The sequence below is a fragment of the Antedon mediterranea genome, chromosome 1 (assembly GCF_964355755.1).
Source record: "Antedon mediterranea chromosome 1, ecAntMedi1.1, whole genome shotgun sequence".
Lineage (NCBI taxonomy): Eukaryota > Metazoa > Echinodermata > Crinoidea > Comatulida > Antedonidae > Antedon > Antedon mediterranea.
In genome coordinates, this window is record NC_092670.1 from 10,639,626 (window position 1) to 10,659,820 (window position 20,195).

The 20,195-nt window shown below is 33.6% G+C and overlaps 2 protein-coding genes across 2 annotated transcripts; one reads left to right on the forward strand and one right to left on the reverse strand.

Annotated features, from left to right (window-relative positions):
* The first annotated feature begins 4,205 nt into the window (after positions 1-4,205).
* Positions 4,206-6,730, forward strand: LOC140041228 (uncharacterized). Its single transcript, XM_072087625.1, has 2 exons — positions 4,206-5,172; positions 6,714-6,730. Exons 1-2 carry the CDS (start codon positions 4,206-4,208, stop codon positions 6,728-6,730), a joined length of 984 nt encoding a protein of 327 aa, XP_071943726.1.
* A 399-nt stretch (positions 6,731-7,129) lies between these two features.
* LOC140041244 (fibrinogen-like protein A) lies at positions 7,130-19,485 on the reverse strand. Its single transcript, XM_072087626.1, has 5 exons — positions 19,269-19,485; positions 17,012-17,148; positions 16,086-16,347; positions 7,307-7,474; positions 7,130-7,191 (listed from the first exon to the last, which is right to left on the reverse strand). Exons 1-5 carry the CDS (start codon positions 19,483-19,485, stop codon positions 7,130-7,132), a joined length of 846 nt encoding a protein of 281 aa, XP_071943727.1.
* Positions 19,486-20,195: the final 710 nt, after the last annotated feature.

A 20,195-nucleotide genomic window follows, 5' to 3' on the forward strand; every position in this document is an offset into this window, starting at 1 on the left:
GGTAGTTGTCCTAAGGGGGTGGTTGTCCGGGGGATAGTTGTCCGGGGGTTGTTATCCTAAGGGGGTAGTTGTCCTAAGGGGGTAGTTGTCCGGGGGGTAGTTGTCCGGGGGTAGTTGTCCTAAGGGGGTAGTTGTCCGGGTGGTAAACATCCGGGGGGGGGGGGGGTAACTGTCTAGGGGGTAGGTGTCCTAGAACCATTGAAAGCAGTTATTTTTGTGTTTGAATTGTCGGGGAGTTGCATAGGATTTTATTTCCTTCGTTATGTGATAATGAATCCAATAATGTGGAAAAGTTGATTTTGAAGGAATTAATTATTTTGTACGAATTTCTGATTTTTTTCTCGACGGAAAAGGGATTCCCCTCACATACTGCTTGTGACGTCACACACTGCAATTCCTACCTCTTTATAATAGAGGGCGCTGTTGGCCTTAACTAAACCACCTGTTTGTTAAACAGATGTTGCCATGACGTATGCTATTGGGTATGTATTTTAAGACAACAAACATCACAAATGAAAGAACAATAATAATATTACAAACAACACATTAAGTTCTTAACTTAACTAATTCTTCTGGTAAAAACCTAAAGTTACTAAATCATTTAAAATGTTGTGTTAAGAAAAGAATCTCTTGCACTATTTGCTGTGTCAGTAGGTAAAGTAATTTCCAGTATAGATTATCTCTGAATATTTTATACAATTACTATTGTACATAGTTAAAGTCCTCCCTTTGGTGCTCTTTTAACCATCATCTGTGTAATCTTATGGCTGTATTTAGTTCCCTTGAAATGATGCCACAATATATACCTTTGTCATAATTGGCAGCTGCAATTGTACCTGGTGTAAGGTAAGGGCCATTCAGGGATAAGTGGTAACAATTTTTAAACCACCAACCAGCTTGGGAGTTTTTGGCACAGTTCTTACTAGACGTTCCATCATTGTCTCTGTCTTATGTTGAAAACGGTCTGTCCTTATGGTATGCCATAGAGTCACCTACCAAAAGAAAGATCAAGTTTGAGACATTTTTTAAGTTTAGGTTTTGTTTCGAACTTGGGTACGGTTTTTAGGTGTTGTTTCACACTCAGGTTTTTTAGACTCTGGTTTGAGTTTTTTTTCACACTCTGGTTGCAGCACACCCAGGTTTGAGTGAACGCTTAGTTTAAAGTAATATTTTAGTATTTTTATTTAATTATTTTGTTTTTATTTCCCTCAAAGCTTTTCCAATTCCTACCACTGAATACATCCCTGATAAAATTAATTTGTAATGCCTTCACCTGCATTTCCTGTGTACCCACTAATTCTGAGACCTTGCTTGTCTTGTTTGTTTCCATTTTGTGTTTAGTAGGACCGGTCACACGTACACACGATACAATTAATATCATTTGCGTTCATTTCATAGTGGGCTTCGTAGCTTCAATATTTAGTTCGTTCCGCCATTCTAGTAATGCATGCCATCAGATCTTGTGCAATGTGTTTAAAAGTGAGTTTTTTAGTTAGAACTGAACATTTAAAGTCGTTTTTGTACCTGATTTTTTATTTCCATTTTCTATAGGATAATAAATAAGCTCTTTCGCAATTTATATTTTTTTACATAACTACGATAAAGAACTTTCAAGGTCACTTCATTTTTAAAATTGAAAGAATGGATTTGCAGGCAGTATTTTATTTACATGTACCATGAAAAAAATTCCTCCCCTAAATTTAGCCTCAAATTATGCTAGAACGCTGCTGCGTCCGGGGACTTTAGTCCTGACTTTAGATCCTGTCACCACCAGTGCTTGGGTACAGTACATGTCTCAAGTTCTTTCCCAGCAGTCAATGTCCTTATCATTTAACCAGTCGTATTTCTAACATTATTTTTATTATCCTTTAAATGTGATAATTGCAAAGGAAACCCTACAGTATGTGGGTATTCATTGATTATTTTCACTACAAGGTACAAAGGGTGTATAATAAGGCCTTAAAAAAGTAAATTCTTTGTTTACTTGAAATATGTTTTTAGTGTAAAAATGGATTGAAGATATACTAACCTAGTTAGTTAGTATTAGGCTAGGCTCAGCCTAGGCGTTTTAGCCTTGCTAGGCCTAGGATTGTTTGGTCGTTTGTTGACATAATTAACACTAAAATAGGTGTGTTTATAAAATCCATATAAATATAACATTTAATATAATATTATTAAAAAACAAATGAAATGTAGGCCTTGGCTAGGACTACTATTTATTTGATTCAAATGACAGGAAGCTATTTAGATGTAAAACAAATAATGATTGTTTTATATTCGTGTAATGGTACAAATAATGGCATTTGATGAATGATAAAATGTTAAATATCAACTCGGCTTATTGTATGATGCTTTAAAACCTAAGTTTTACCTAAATGTAAATTGGATTAAATTGAACTATTCAACATTTTAATTACTTGAATTCTGCCATATAGCCAATAATTGCTCTAGGCAGTAAAATAGCTCGCATTTAAATTTCTAAATGCTCCAGCATGTCAGTTAATACATTTTATATTAAGTGTTTTGAGACGATTATTTACATGTGGAAAATATTTGTCAAAGCAAATGGCTGGCCGGAGAAATTAACTTTGTTTTACAAGGGTAGCTCTAACAGCTGTACTTGCTGCAGTACAGGTGTCTTACAGAGGCCCTCTTAAAAACAATACAAAATGCCTACTACATTCAAGCATCAAATTACAAGCAGATTCATAAAAGTTAAAATTCACACAAAAACAATTTAGAAAAGTTTAAATTCATTGAAGTATAACAATTTAAAATATAAAAATAGATTTAATTTGTCACTATGACGAATTATAGGTTATATGCATTGATTTAAATAAAGATAATTGATTTTTAAAAGATATATTAATTGATTGATTTTGTCAAAACCATATACCATAAGCCATATAGTATACACTTGAATAAAACAATCCGATCAAAGATCCCTCCGCTTATGTCATAAACCACCCTTACAGTACATAATAATAAACACATTACTTTTTCACTAGGTTTCATTATAAATCATGCTTATTATAATTTATACACTGAATAAACAATACAAATATAAAAAAAAAATTGTCTTTCATTTCGTTTCCCAACGTGAGACTTGATCTCGGGACCTCGACTGCTATAGACGAGATCACATGAGACCACCGAGCCATGTACACCTGAATAAAAGTTGAAGGAAGATTCCTCCGTGTATTTAGTATGCAGTAACTACTTAGGCGCAGATAGATTATGACATACCGCAATGAATCATAAGTTTTTACAATGATGGTATCTTTAAAAATAAAAAAAAAATGCACTGTCAAAGTATATATTTCCAACGTTAATATATGAAAATTTTAAAAAAAAATGTTAATGTTGTTAAGTTTGTTATTTCGGTCGAAGAAAATGTCATAGTTTGTTTGATTGTCAAAATTTTTATTTTTTAATTTAATATGCAATTAATGATGATGTAATCAACTTTTTTTCTCTTATTCTCTTATTTTCATAAATCATACATGTGATAAATACACTTTAAGAAAATGAATTGCAAAATAGGGGTTCCCGAGCATTTTGACGATCTATTTAGCATATTTTCACCATTTTTTTTACACCTGTCACTTTCGACATGCTCGTATAACATGGTTTCAAGTTTTTTGATTGCGCATCGTAAAAAGATAATCACATCGATTCCTGACCATAGGGAATATTCTCTGAAAAAATGACGTACCTAGATGAAATTGATCCAAAGATAATTGATGAACAAAATAGTGCTAAGGAAAGAATAAATAAATACAGATTCTGACAGAATCAATAAGGTTATATGCATGAAAATGCATATAACCTAGAAATATGAAATTCTTCATAAAAATAAAATTTTGCATAAATGAGTCAATTTTGGTGAATTTCCAAACAATTAAAATGATCGTGAAAGAATTTCATTTAGCTTCGATTTTGTATAGATGACAAATTTCGTTTTTGTAAAAGCACAAGTTAACGGAGTACTTACTCGAACGTTTCGATCTCTATCAGAGATCCTTCTCAACTGACTGCGGAGTGTTAATGCAGCTTGGTCATTCTTGACGTCATCTGTTGATGACGTCGTACGCCTCCAGATCTTAAGAGAAAAATTGGTGGTAAATCTGTCTAGTAAGTTGGTTAGTGAGGACGAAATATCAGCATTACAAAGGGGATTGAACTATTCGGCGAGCCCACGATCCATGCCCATTGACGATCTCATAGTAGCGGCTGAAAAAGCGGCTGATCTCGTCCCCCTGGAAGAACAAGATACCGTTCGCAGTAAAATTGTAGCTATTGTAAAATCTACCACTCTACCACCTTCAAATTTAACCCCCAAAGAACGACAGGCCATAAACAACTTGAAGAAAGATAAATATATTCTTATTCTCCCAGCGAATAAAGGTAGATCTACTGTCATCCTAAATACTAATGATTACAAAGATAAAGTGGGAACCATGGTGAGCGACACTAATGTTTACGAACTGCTAAAACGTAATCCAACACAAAACTATAAACGAAAAGTGGTCAACATCATAGGCAGGTTGTTCAAAGAAAAGAAAATCAACTACAGAGAGAAAGAATGGCTGTTTCCCACGGCTGAAATTGTACCTAGGTTGTATTGTCTTCCGAAGATAGATAAACCAAATTGGCCATTAAGACCTATAGTAGATAACATCAACACCGTTTTTTACACCGTTGCACAATTCCTCACCAAAATCCTGGGTCCGCTTGTCGGAAACACAGAACATCATGTAACTTACTCAGGAGAGTTGGCGAGTGAACTAAAAGAAATAATAGTCAAACCAAGTGAAACAATTGTCTCGTTTGACGTAGTATCTCTGTTTACAAAAACACCAGTAGAAGAGGCCCTCAAAGTTGTCGAAAATCGCCTAACAACAGATCCGACACTTCTGGATAGAACTAAACTACATGTGACAGACATAATGGAGCTCCTCGGTTTAATTGTGAACAAAACCTATTTCTCGTTCAATGGTAACATTTATAGGCAAATACAAGGCATTGCTATGGGAAGCCCAATAAGTCCTATATTGGCGAACTTGTATCTAGAGTGGCTCGAACATCAAGCCATAAACACGGCACCCACTAACATCAAGCCTGTGTATTGGAAACGATACGTTGATGATGTATTAGCTATCGTCCCCATAGGTACAGTACATACATTTAACACACATCTTAATAACATCAATATAACTGACAATATCAAGTTCACCACAGAATCGATGACAAACAACACAATACCTTTCCTGGACATGCTCATCACTCTCAATGACAATGGAACAGTTACCACCTCAGTCTATCGGAAGCCCACTCACACAGACCAATATTTACATTTCAACTCACATCATCCACTCGAACACAAACTGGGGCTTATAAACACACGTGTGGACAGAGCTGAGAAGGTAGTGGGAGATATGGATTTGAGGAAAGTTGAGATGGATAACATCAAGAAAGCGTTACACAACTGCCAGTATCCAGAGTGGTCCTTCCAGAGAGTTATGGAAAACCGAAAAAGAAAAAAGAACAAAGGACACGAACCACAGAAAGAAAAGATCAAGATGCGAGGTAGCATAGGAATCCCCTATGTAAAAGGAATTGCAGAAAGAATACGACACACTCTCTCCTATCACAATGTCGGAACCTATTTCCTACCCCAAAATAAAATCAAGAATAGCCTCGTCCACCCAAAAGATAAAATCGAGAAGATGGATACATGTGGAGTAATCTACGAAGTCACCTGCCGCAACTGTCCACAAGTTTACATTGGGGAAACAGGGAGGGCATTACAAACACGAATTAATGATCACAAAAAAGATGTTACAACAAACACGGGGGGAGTAATGACTAGGGCCTCCAGAACATCCACATCTTCGATCATACACAAATCTGCCATTACAGAACATGTCATAAAACACAATCATGTACCGAACTGGGAGGCTACCATCTTAACCAAAGAGCCTAAACGCAAAGACAGACAGATTAGAGAATCATTACATATAAGGAGAAATAAAGAGAAGACCATGAACCGGGACACTGGAGCCCACGAACTCTCGCATTTGTACAATGATTTGATAGAAACATCACCTGGCCGAGCCCCGCACAACCTCCAACATACAACCGGAGGCGTACGACGTCATCAACAGATGACGTCAAGAATGAGCAAGCTGCATTAACACTCCGCAGTCAGTTGAGAAGGATCTCTGATAGAGATCGAAACGTTCGAGTAAGTACTCCGTTAACTTGTGCTTTTACAAAAACGAAATTTGTCATCTATAATTAAAATGATGTTTCTGGTGTTCTCTTAATCACCGCCCTCTTGTAACTGTTGCCAACTGATGTTGTATTAGAACATCTAGGTGTTAGGTTAAACCCATTTAGGTTTGAAAGTGTATAGGAAAGTTTTGTTTTAGTGATTTTTTACATTTATACATTGAAAGCTTTAGATTTAAATCTTAAATTGTATAGTAGTTTATTTGCTTTTTTAATGTTTATATACTTTCGCCTTTACCTTGGAAAATACATAAACATTCATCTTGTGTTTGCTTATGTCACAAATTTCTTTGATCAAAACCAATATTATAAATATAATATGTAGGCCTACATTCATTGTAAGTATTTATTTCATTTTTAATCATTTCAAAACAAGATTTAACACTTAAAACTACAGCAAATATCTACTTAAAATATAGGAAATACTGATTTATGATTAGATATCAATTTGATTTTATTAATTAAAAACAATGAATATAATAATGTCATTATTATGTATTAGCATAGTTTTAAATAATAAAATAAATATTTTTTTTACAGAATGACATGAATATATTATTTGGTATAATATTTAAAAATGATTAATAATAAAACATTCATTGTTTACTATTATATAATTTAAAATACAAAATTAAAAATTCCCTATAATAAATTTTTAAACAAATCACAGTTGATATGACAATATATTTGATTATTAAGGTTATAACATTTGAATTATTATAATAAAATAATTATTTAATGATAAGGTAAAATGATATTTAAAAGAAACAAAGAGGAATCTAAATTATTCAATAATTACAGATTCTGATTTGTTATGGTGCTCTTTTAACCATCATCACTGTTGTCTTAAAAGATCAAAATAGCGATTCCAGTTGATGCCATTGTAATCAGCTGTACCTAGTGTGAGACAAAGCCCATTCATCATGAAAATTCTCTTATGGTGCTCTTTTAATCATCATCACTGTCTTCTTGAGACTCTCATATTTATTATTGAAATGATACCAGTTGATACCTGCATTTGTACCTGGTGTAAGGTAAAGCCCATTCAGGTTTGAATAATGACAGGATTTGTACCACCAACCACTTTTCCTGTCCGTAGCACAGTTAATATCCATTCTCTTATCATTGTCTTTATCATACGTTGTAAATTGTTGACCATTGTGGTATGCCAAAGAATCACCTAAACAAACAAGATATTAGATCATCTTTAGTTTACTTCATATATCTTTAAATTTTTAAATATTTGTATATTTGTATCACTATCCGATCAAAGTTTCCTCTGTGTATAATGTCATAAACCACATTTGTTACATAATAATAAAGACATAAGTTACTTTATATCTAGATTTCATTATAAATCATGTGTATAATCTATACACTAAGAAATAAAATTGAATAAACAATACGGATAATAAAAAAATCTCATTTCGTTTCGTTTCCCAAGGTGAGACTCGATCTCGGTACCTTGAATGCCATAGACACAGCCCAAACCACCGAGCCATACACAACTGACTAAAAGTTGTAGAATAATTCCTCCGTGTATTTACTATGCAGTAACCACTTTAGTGCAGTTAGATTATTACATACCGCAATTAATTATAATTTTTTACTATGATGATATATTTAAAAATTTAAAAAAATGATGCACTGTCAAACTATAAACTTTTAACTTTAATATATGAACATTTTATGGAAGAAAGTTAATGTTAGGTTTGTTATTTCGGCCTAAGAAAATGTCATAATTATTTGATTGGTATTTAAAATGCAATTAATGATGACTTTATCAACTTTTGTTCTCTTAATTTCATAATAAAGCATACATATGATACATACACTTCAAGAAATTGAAGTAAAAAATAGGTGTTCCCGAGCATTCTGACGATCTATATTATTTTTAAAATAAAGGATATTTTCACCATTTTGTTAACTTAGACGTGCGTAGCCTGTCACTTTTGGTTATTTTATGTTGGCCATGAGTTTTATTTTTAACTTACAAAATATGGTTAGGCTCATCTATTCAAGTAGCGAGCTATTACAACTACGTGATCAAAACAAAGCACACCTGGACAAAGCGTACCTGAGTAATGCCTCCGTTGGAAAGTACATTGACTGGCCTAAAGAAATCAAACGCCGCAAACGAGGTAAAGCAGGAGGTCTTAGAAAGCGAATTCGACGGAGAAGATCCAGACCGTACATCCCGTCACTGATAATCGGTGATGTACAATCGCTGGATAGCCAACAAGGGCTGAAATGAATGAGCTCAGATCAAATGTGCAGCACCTAAATGAATTTAGGAATGTAAGTTTAATTTCATTTACTGATACATGGCTAACTGACCAACACAATGATAGTCATACTGAGCTAAGTGGTTTTTATATGGTACGTGGGGATAGAGACTCGCTGGCAACTGGTAAATCGAAAGGCGGTGGTCTGTGTTTATACGTTAATAAGGGATATTGCCATCCAAATAACGTATCGGTAAAATGCCATGTATGTACTCCAAACTCAGAAATCATGGTGACTAACATTCGCCCATACTACATACCACAAGTGTTCTCACACGTCATCGTAATGATATCGAACCAAAATCACCTGATGCTTTGATCATCATAAATGGAGATTTCAATCACTGTACTACTATCAGCACGTCGCATGTAATACTAGACTGAACAATAAACTAGACCTTTGCTATTCTAATCTAAAGAACGCTTACATGTCTACAAAGTTGCCAGGATTGGGAGACCATGATCTGGTTATGTTACGACCAAGATACACCCCGCTCCACAAGACGAATAAACCAAAACAAATCACCGTAAAGAGATGGACAAACGACGCGATGCTGCAACTGCAAGGTGCACTAGAAGCAACTGATTGGGACTGTTTTAAAAACTGTTGTAACTCCATACATGATTTGACACAAATCGTAAGCGACTATATCTGTTTCTGTAGCGAACTAGTTATCCCTACAAAAATAATTAATAAATAATAGGTCTAGCTACAGTAATGCTAGGAATATAGTAGATGAAATGAAGGTAAAGGTTCCTACTTTGAAGGAATCAGATGATATTGATATATATTTTAGAACATTTGAACACTTGGCAGAAGCCACAGGTTGGGATAAGAATACGTGGTCCGCTAGGTTAGCACCTGAACTGTCTGGTAAAGCTAGGACAGCATATGCATCCTTAACCGTAAAAGAATGTGTAGATTATGATACCTTAAAGGAGGCAGTCTTAGAAAAGTATGATGTGTCCGCACAGACCTACTACAGATTTAAATTTAGAAATTCAAACAGAGTTAAAGATATGCCCATCAGGGAATGGCTGAATGAGCTCTCCCATTATTTAAAATGTTGGATGAAATGTGCTAATGTAAAAGAAGATGATGCTGCAGGCATTATTGAAATGATTATAATGGAACAGGCACTTGATAAAATGCCTGAAGATCTGAGGCTTTATCTTAGAGATAAACAAGTAAATAAGAGCTATGATATGGCTATGATAGCCGATGATTATATAGCTAATAGAGGTGGCCGTGGCTATTGGAATGCCGTAAATTCTGAAAATAAGCCTACGTATTATAAGGGCCAAGAAAATAGTAAACCTAAGAATAGTACGACTCAGAATAACCCTGGAGCTAGGCAGCAAGGATACAATAGGTATCGCGGAAGGGGAGGCAAATTCCATAACTATGGTAGAAATTTCCAACAGAGAGAACCTTCGAATGAATGGATTAATGGCCTATGTTTTAATTGTAAGGAGAAGGGACATAAAATAGGGGATTGTCCTAAGATGGTAGCAAAAGGAAAGACTAGTGACACTAAGAAGGGCCCGAATGTGAAAGATGGCTTAAGATGTGAAGGAATAAAATCAGATAGACCCCAAGTAGTTATGGATAGTGTAGAAAATAAAATGGAGAAGTGTACAATACCAGGAAAATTAGAAGGACAGGATATAACTATTCTTAGAGACTCGGGATGTACCCAGTCAGCTGTTAAGGAAAGTCTAGTGCCTAACAAATGTTACATGCCAGGAAAATGGGTTACGTTAAGAGGTATAGGAGGCGATATTACCGTCCCCTTAGCTGAGGTAGCTATAGAAAGTAAGATAGTGACAGGAAAAGTGATTGTAGCCGTAATCGAACGATTACAGAGGGACATGTTATTGGGTCATGATTTGGACCAGAATTGTGGGGAAACAATGGCTAAAGAAATGTTCGTCCTAACTAGGGAGCAAGCCAGAATAGAAAATGATGTTAGAATACAAGACGAAATGATATTGTTAGGGAAAGATAGTAACTTTAAGCCGATAGAAGAGCCGCCTAAAGAAACTAATGTACAATTGTTGAAAACAGTAGTAAATGACAACAAAGTAAATAAAACTAAGTGTTTAGATGATATGAATGGTACAGAAATGAATAATTTGTTTGACAAAAATGAGGATAAAGCTAAGATAAAACAGTCAAACGTAAAACTTATGAACAACAGCACAAGCTGAACCTAACTAAACAAGAACTGATCAAATTGCAAACTAATGATGACTCACTCAAAGGAGTGTTTGACAGGGTAGTCCCTATAGAAGAAATAGGTCAGAATAGGGTATGTTTCTTTATGAGACAAGGTATATTGATGAGAAATTGGAGTAGTATTAAAGATAAGAATAACCAAGTGGAACAGATTGTATTACCCACTCAGTGTAGACAGGGTGTATTACACTTAGGTCATAATGTGCCATTTGCAGATCACATGGGTGTTGAGAAAACTAAAAGTAGGATCCTGAACCAATTCTATTGGCCAGGTATATTTAAAGATGTTGTAGTCTATTGTAAAGTCTGTAAGGAATGCCAAAAGGTAGATAAGGGTAAAAGTAAAAGGAAACATACTTTGATACCATTACCGATTATAAGTACACCATTTAAACGTATAGCGATAGACATTGTTGTTGTCTTATCTAGAACAAGCCGTAATAACAAATATATGCTTACTATAATTGACTATGCTACGAGATATCCGGATGCTATCCCGTTACCCAATGTTAGAGCTGAAACAGTAGCCAGGGCTCTAATAGAAGTCTTTACTAGAGTAGGATTACCCGAAGAGATTGTACATGATCAAGGAACTAATTTCATGTCTTCAATTATGCAATCTATATGTAGTATGTTGGGGATTAATCAATTAAAGACTACAGTGTACCACCCCCAAAGCAATGGGCTTGTTGAAAGATTTCACGGTACATTGAAAAATATGATAAGGAAACTTACAGTTAAGCAAAGAAAAAATTGGGATAACTACATACCCCCCTTTCTGTTTGCATACAGAGAAGTTCCTAGTAAAGCGACGGGCCATTCACCTTTTAAATTGCTTTATGGTAGAGAGGTGAGGGGACCCTTGAGTTTACTCAAAAGTAATTGGGTAGAAGATGAAGAAACATCTACTGATGCTATCAAATACATGTTAGACATAAGAGAAAAAATGGAGGAATTAATGAAAGATGCTAATGTAAACAAACTTGAACAACAAGAAATTATGTCCCACAATTATAACAAGAATGCTATTGATAGAGAATTTGTAGAAGGGGACAAAGTGTAAATGGCAGTAAATGGCAAGGCCCCTTCACTGTTACAAAAAAGGTCAATGATGTAAATTATGAAATATACATAGGAGGTAGAAGAAAAGAAAAACAAATTCTACATGTTAATATGTTAAAGAGATGGTATGATAAAGTAGAAATAAGTAAAGATGGTTATTATGTAGTAACAAATGTTCAATCGATAGAAGAAGTAGACTTAAATGAAACAGTCCATGGCAATGAGTTAGATAGTGAAATAGACATAGGATTGTCTTATCATCAATCACAAACATGGAGAGATGTTAACGTTAGTAGTAATTTAAATGATACACAAACTAAACAATTAACAGAATTGTTAAAGTACCAACAGAATGTATTCTCGGATGTACCAGGTAGAACTCACTTAGTGACACATGAAATTAAGACTAGTGGTGAAATGCCTATAAGGCATAGGGCATATAGAACGCCCCAAGCATTAAAGGGTAAATTGAAAGAGGAATTAGATAGTATGTTGGCTATGGGTATAATAGAACCTACAGTTAGTGCCTATGCTGCACCTATTATTGCCCTGAAGAAAGGCCAGAACCAAATTAGAATGGTGACAGAATTTAGATCACTAAATAAGACTACACAATTTGACCCTTATGTTATGCCTCGCATAGACGAAATGTTGGATGAGGTATCATCCGCAATATACATAACTACGTTAGATCTAACTAAAGGATTTTACCAGGTGCCTCTGGATCCTAAGACCAAAGACAAATCAGCATTTATTACACAATTTGGACAGTATTGTTACAATGTACTTCCATTTGGTATGCAAAATAGCTCTAGTACTTTCCAAAGATTAATGGATAAGGTATTACAAGGTACTGAGGGATATGCTAAGGCATATATAGATGACATATGTATTTATAGTCAAACTTGGAAAGATCATATTTTTCATTTGAATGATGTATTAGAAAGATTAAGTAGTGCTGGATTGACAGCAAAGCCTTTGAAATGTAAAATTGCCTATGCACAGGTAGAATTTCTGGGGCATAAGATTGGTAATGGAGAAATTAGACCCATGATTGATAAGGTTGAGGCTGTGGAAAAGTTCCCAGACCTTTGTCTAAGAAACAAGTCCGATCATTTCTCGGATTAACTGGCTATTACAGAAAATTTGTACAGAACTATGCCGATATTGCTAAGCCATTGATTGATTTAACTTTAAAGAGTAAAAGTAATACCGTTAAGTGGAATGAACAATGTGAAAATGCCTTTGTAACCTTAAAGAAACGACTTACTGATGATAATGTATTAAAAGCCCCAAATTTTGATAAGATGTTTATATTGCAAACCGATGCCTCAAATTATGGTATAGGTGCAGTGCTGAGCCAAATAGATGGTGAGGGTAATGATTATTCCATTGTGTATTTAAGTAGAAAGTTATCTGTACATGAGCAGAGATATTCTGTGCCAGAAAAAGAGTGCCTCTCTATTGTTTGGGCTATCAATAAACTTAAGTATTATCTGTATGGTTGTGAATTTCAAGTTCATACTGACCACCAGGCATTGAGATGGATGGACTCAATGAAGGGTGCCAATGTTAGACTTATGAGGATATAAATTTAAAAGAAAGGATCATTAAATGGAAATGCAGATGGATTAAGCCGTGCATAATAATATTATAGAGGTGTTATTTGTAGATAGTTTATAGTAAAATGGTTTTAAATGTTAAATTTTTGGAAAGATTGACACAATCTTTTTCCCAAAAAGGGGAATGTCATATTATTTATGTTCTGATTCCCTGTGTTTAGATAAGGATGCTTTAGACCAGGTCCGCCAAATATTATTAGCCAATCAAAATTGTATAATTTTTGGAGGGAATATGTTATCCTCCTCTGAAGCCTAAAATTTGCATGTCCAGTATAAAAGTGGAATGTAATAGATATTAGGGGGGAGAAGAGAGAATAAGATCAAAGTGGATAAACGGAAAGATGATAAAGAAAATATTAAGGCTTGACTGGTAGTGGTAGAAAGATGTATTAATCGAGTTACAAGGAATAAAAGTTCTAGTTGACTTAAATATACTTTTTGTATGAGTTATCATTCAGTGACAGCAGTGTACGTCGCGTGGAAATATATACGCCTGAGAAAGCTCGGAACCAACTAAAATATATTCACTACACAACTGATAAGCTGTCAGAGTTAGCCAAGGACCGTTGTGGCTGGAGAAAGCTTGTAGTCGCTTGCTCCGCAGCCGACTGATGATGATGATGCGCACGCGCTCGTAAAAAAATGCGCACGCGTGGGAATTTTTAAAATGTTCAAAATGACATGAAACGCGTAGAAAGTTGATTAGAAGTTGATTTTTTGCATTTTGAAATTTTAATTTTGGCGTAACTTTCTGTGAAACATGCCATTTTTAATCCATAGAAAGTTTCCCCTTCATATGAATTAAATTTTCACCAAGTGTCAATACAAAATGACTTTTGGTTTTTAATATATGATCAATCATTGAAATTCATAAAATCGCGCGTAACTTACGCTGCGCAACTCGGACGGGACCGAAAACCTTATTACGACATCTTCAGATAGAGGTCAATCTTCTGATAAAGTTATACAATGTTATGTTGAGAAGATTTAGAGATACACGCACAACAAAATTCTGGGAAAGAAAGAAGAATAAGAAAGAAAAACTAGATTTGAACTCGTCACAACGGACGAGTTAGGTTATCCGCAGAGCAAACGCCACGTGCACGTCATACGTTAGAATATTGCGCAGAGAAAAACGCTTATGCCATTGAAAAAATGTTAGCGCGCTCTCTATTTTGTGTCACGTCTAAGTATAAACAGTTTAAACTATATATTGTATACGTACTACATACAGTGAAGAATAGGTGAAAATAAGTGACCAAAGTTATTGACGCCTTTGGACATGATGACGTCACAAAAAAATTTAAAAATGGTAAATCATGCGAAAGATAATTGATTGACCTAGACAATATAAAACATGGGGGGAAATGAAATACGGATAAGTGGAGATGCGCTCTATTAAATGTGATGAGCTATGACGAAAGAGACAAAAATCCTCTATTTTATTATCGAGTGGCCATACGATGACGTCACAATATCTGGATAGCCATATCGATGCATGATTCGATATCTACAACTCATCGACTTTCAGAATATGTAATAAACAATAAAATTCACCGTATAGTTTAGAATCTATTTTTGATCAAAAACGCGCGCAAATTATCCAATTCCAGGTGCTCGTATGACGTGATTTTAAGGCGAAATTGTTAAAAAATTTGTAAAATTACTAGAAAAGGCTGGAAAAACATAAATCACGCGAAAAAAGTATGTTTTTAACGCTATGTGCGCACGCGCTCGTAAAAATATATACTCAAATAAATAATAAACCCAGTTTTTATGCTTCATAGAATTTAATATTACTGTATTTAATTTTTTAAATTAAATGTATTGTTTTTAACATATATTTGCACTGTTTTTGCTATAAAAGTTGGGTTTTAATAATTAATATAAGTATCTGCCCTTGTTTGTTTGTAATATTCTGAGCCTCGTTTGGTCTTGTTTGTTTCCATTTGGTTCCATTTAGTGTGACCGGTCACATACACAATACAATTAAAATCATTTGCGTTCATTCCGTAGCGCCCTTCGTAGCTTTTTTTTTGTTTGTTCCGCCAGTTTTGTCACACATGCCTTGTGCAATGTGTTCAAAAAGTGGGTTTTTTTAGATTGTTTAGTTAGAACTGAACAATTGTAAGTCATTGTCGGTTTTGTACCTGATTTTGAATTCTATTTTCTATAGGATAATAAAAAAGCTCTTTCGCTATTTATATTTTATTACATAACTATGATAAAGAACTTTAAAGGTCAGTTCATTTTTAAAATTAAAAGAATGGATTTGCACGCAGTATTTTATTTACATTCACCCAAGAAAGCGGCCTCCCCTAAATTTTAATAAAATTACGCTAGAACTGTTGCTTCCGTGAACTTTAGATCCTGACGCCACCGCTGCTTAGGTACAGTACATGTCTCAAATTCTGTCCCAGCAGTTTAAATGCGATATTAAAATAAAATTCTACAGTATGTGGGTATTCATTGATTATTTTTACTACAAGGTACTAAGTGTCTATAAGGCCTACAAAAAATGTTAATTCTTTGTATACTTTAAATGTGTTTTTTAGTGTAAAAATTGATTAAAGATATACTAACCTGCCGTTCCTGTGTATCCACTAATTGTCAAAACATAGTTAGAGTCCTCAGTACCAACATGGAAGTGAGAATATCTTGCAAACTTTGTTACATCCAAGTGGTCCGTCATCTCTACTAAGAGCTCAAAACTGCCATGGGAAGTTATACGGTTGATCTGTTCATTACCAAGCCAGAACTCTGTGTTCAAATTTCCAAAACCCTCTTTGTATTGCGACCAATTACGGTTGAAATTAACTGGTCCATCTTCTCTTCTCTGTATCACCTGATAATGAAAGGATAGTAATCTATACTCTATTTTCTAAAACACTGATTTCAAGTTCATCAACTGGAGTAAATAGAAATAAATGAATTAAGAACCTGAATATTAATATTACTATGAGGTTACGTCAATATTTAACAATTTAATTTTGATGTTCCTCGATTTGATTTGATTATACTTATTTTACAATAATTATGCAAGTTTTTGAACATTTAGTGTGATTGTTCTTGTATTATGTTTAGATCATCATAGTTTTGTTGGTTTTACATGTGACCTCCAGGCAACGCTTTACTCACTCGATCTGCATGTGCGTAGGTATAGTTTTTTAGATTGATTTTTTCATTAATTTCTGTTGAACAAAATGGTAAATCTAAAGTTATGTTTTTAATAAAGCCGAATATTATTAAGAATTGTTCATTTGCAATAGGCTATTTATCCACCAATATGCAAGTTTTAAACATGCCTAACAACTGTTCACTTAACTATGTTGTGCAAATGAGTAGAATGCTGACGTCATTCGTTAAAGTTCCCTATTTTATTCTTGCCATCATCTAAAGGTCAACATCGCCTTCTATCTATTTTCAAGACGTAAGGAGTGCAGGGTGTGACGTCATATGTGAGATGTGCTCCTTCAGATGTATTTACATAAATTGTTGCCAATACTTACTGTCCATCCTGCATCACTTCTCATGTCACAGTACACAGTAATTTGTGGTCCTCCATCACATAGCTGTATCACATATTGACCACTCACAGCAGAAGGATTATTTTGTAAAATGTTACTACACTCCCTCATAAAACACTCTAAAATTACAAAATTTGAAGATCACATATTAGATATAACATTGAAATAAGCCTATACATTGAATGAAACGTCCATTTGGTTATAAGATTGATTTTATAGTAGGTCAATACAACAGAAAGTACTTTAAGAATATTAAAGAGAACATTTCCTACAGGCAAATTCAACAGAAACAAAATGTCACTGCCAGCAGCCAATCACTAATAATAAAAGTGAACCTCCATATGAAAAATAAATTTATTTAATAATAAATTGTATACTTACTTGTTTTGGGAATCAGTGGCCAGGACATGAAGAAAAATGAAATATAAAATAATTAACATAATGACCGTATATAGATAGAATGCCGCTATTACAGTAATTTAATAACTACAGACTATAGTTTTGGAGAGAGAGAGAGAAGAGGAGCAGCATTTGACAGTAGTTGAAATAGTGAACTTCCTATTGAGAGTGACCACACGATAATGTAGGTGCATCACATTGGCCAATTGGTGTAGATATGCTAGTTTAAGGTCACATCCAAAAACATTATTTTTTATCATACGTTCACTACACAGTCATGCATCATGCCTGCGTAGAAATGTATTCTGATCAAGAATGTATAAATTTCTGACTTTTGAGCCCATTATTATTTATAATTTATTTAAACGATATGGATTTTTGTGCTGATAGTTTTTAATTTATTTACGCAGATTACACCAATATAGTAGTCTCACCATGACAGTAAATCAAGAACTAAATAAAGTTTCTTCTTTCAAATAACAAAATATTTGAATACTATACAGAGATCCAGATGAACGTTTTTACTACTTTTTGCTTAAATCTAATAACGTATCACCCAATATACTTACAACAAATGATATCATGTGTAGTAGACAACACATAACAATATTCAAATTATGATTGACAATATTGCTATTTCACAGGTTTCTCATTAAAATTATAGATGAAACACTAACATGGGGGCATTCCAAAGTATATATATTTTTTTGAAATTGTATAATTTTGCTATTGAAAAAAATGAAAAAATTAGTTTTTTTACATCAATTTAGTCTTTTATTTACAAATCAAAATATTATTCAACCTTTGAAACACTGTTGAAGTTTAGGTCAAGTGAAACTATTAAAATTCATAAAATTATATAAAATATTATTTATAAAATTAATTATTCAAAGAGAGAGAAGCAATAATTGTTAAATGTTATCAAAGTAATTTATTTATTTAAAAAAAATTATGTTTAAAAGTTATGTTTCGTATAAATAAATCTTCAAGCTATTAACACATTTAAGGCGAATTTAAAAAAATTTACATTGGCATTTGACGTCTGAATTTCTTAGTGGATCCAAGTTGAAAATGAAATTTTCTTCTATCCTTGCTTGAATTTAATATTATTTCTATGAAATTCAATCTATTTTTTTTGTCTTAATTATTTTGCATTTGATTTATAAAGGTTCACAAAGAATGAAATCTACCAAGTGAAAAAAAAACTAGTTTAAATCTATTGCAATTTAATATCTTTAAGAACAGTTGAAAAATACAGATTTTGGAATCATTATTTCAGTAAACACTAAAATGAGGAAAAAAACCCAACCAAAATTTCTCAGAAGTGAAAATTATGAATTTTTAAATAAAAATTATGTATGAATATGAATATGAAATTAATAAAGGAACAATTTTAATAAAACATTTGAATATGAACAAACTCGCCATTTCTTGAAGTGCCCTTTTAAACTATAGTAGGCTTTATAGTCCTAGGAAAAACCCATACCAGCATTTGTTATTTATCCTCTATGAATGTTAAATGGTAAAATAAATTGATACTTGACTCTCTTTTATATTGATAGAAATATATTTCTATTTTATATATGGATTTAATTGATATTTGGATTTAAGTGATTCCTCTTAATATTTTAGTTCATTACTTTTATGTACTAAACACCTTCAGGAGTCAACAAAATTCAATAGGCGTTTTCCCAAAACCATGTTTTGTTGAATATTACGTACGTTGTTCATTCCATCAGTACACTAAATCAGAAAATGTAACTCACCCTTTCGATGTAACTAAACTCAGGCTTTTGAATTATGTTGTTTTCAATTGATGCTTCTTCCAGTATTTGCTTACTGATTTGACAAACATGATCTTTCTGGTTATAGTTGACCGACAAGCAGTATGATTTGTCGGAACATTCCAGCAAACAATTTACACGGCTTATATTCTTCAACTCATAACTCCAACCATCAAGAGCCTGCCCCTGGATAACTGTATAGAATGAATTGGTCGAAAGAACGACAATAGGCAGAAGATTAAGAACGACAACCAAAGTTGCAAACGTATGCATTGCGACGTTTTTGGAAATACGTATTGACAAAAATAAAATGTATGATGTACCTTCAAATGCAACTTGTCGTACACCAATATTTGTGGTAATAAGGAACTACTGTACGTTTTCATCTTCTGATGTGCGTATTATAGATGTTCCATCCAAGTATAATACAATAGAACTTTGTCTGCACCAATCAAAAAGGTGTTAGTAATAATAAGGTGTAATTACATAACAATGTATGAACAAACTTGATGCTTTTTTTCTAATAGCCTATCAAATTGAACCATCAAATGCATGTAGTTATAGTTTTTTAATTATTATTAAATAAATTAAAGAAATTATCATTAAATCATAACTTAAAGCAAAAGAGGACACATCCATCATTTTATCAGTTGACATAGAGTTTTGCGATGCTGACGTCACAACAGTAGGTGGCGCTGCGTGGTTGCTAGCCAACCAAAAAATGCGTTCAACCTGCCTGAGTGACTCCAAGGTCACCACATAAAATGTAAACATATAGAGGTTTATTGTTCTTTACTGAATTTTCCTCTTTCAATCTTTATAATATTATATAGTATTATATGGTGATGCTATTAAATGAGATAAAATGTAAACATATAAAGGATTATTGTCAAGTTTACTGAATTTTCTTCGTTCAATCTTTATAATAGGATAGTATTATATGGTGATGCTATTAAAATTCAAACATATTGTAATGTTTGTCT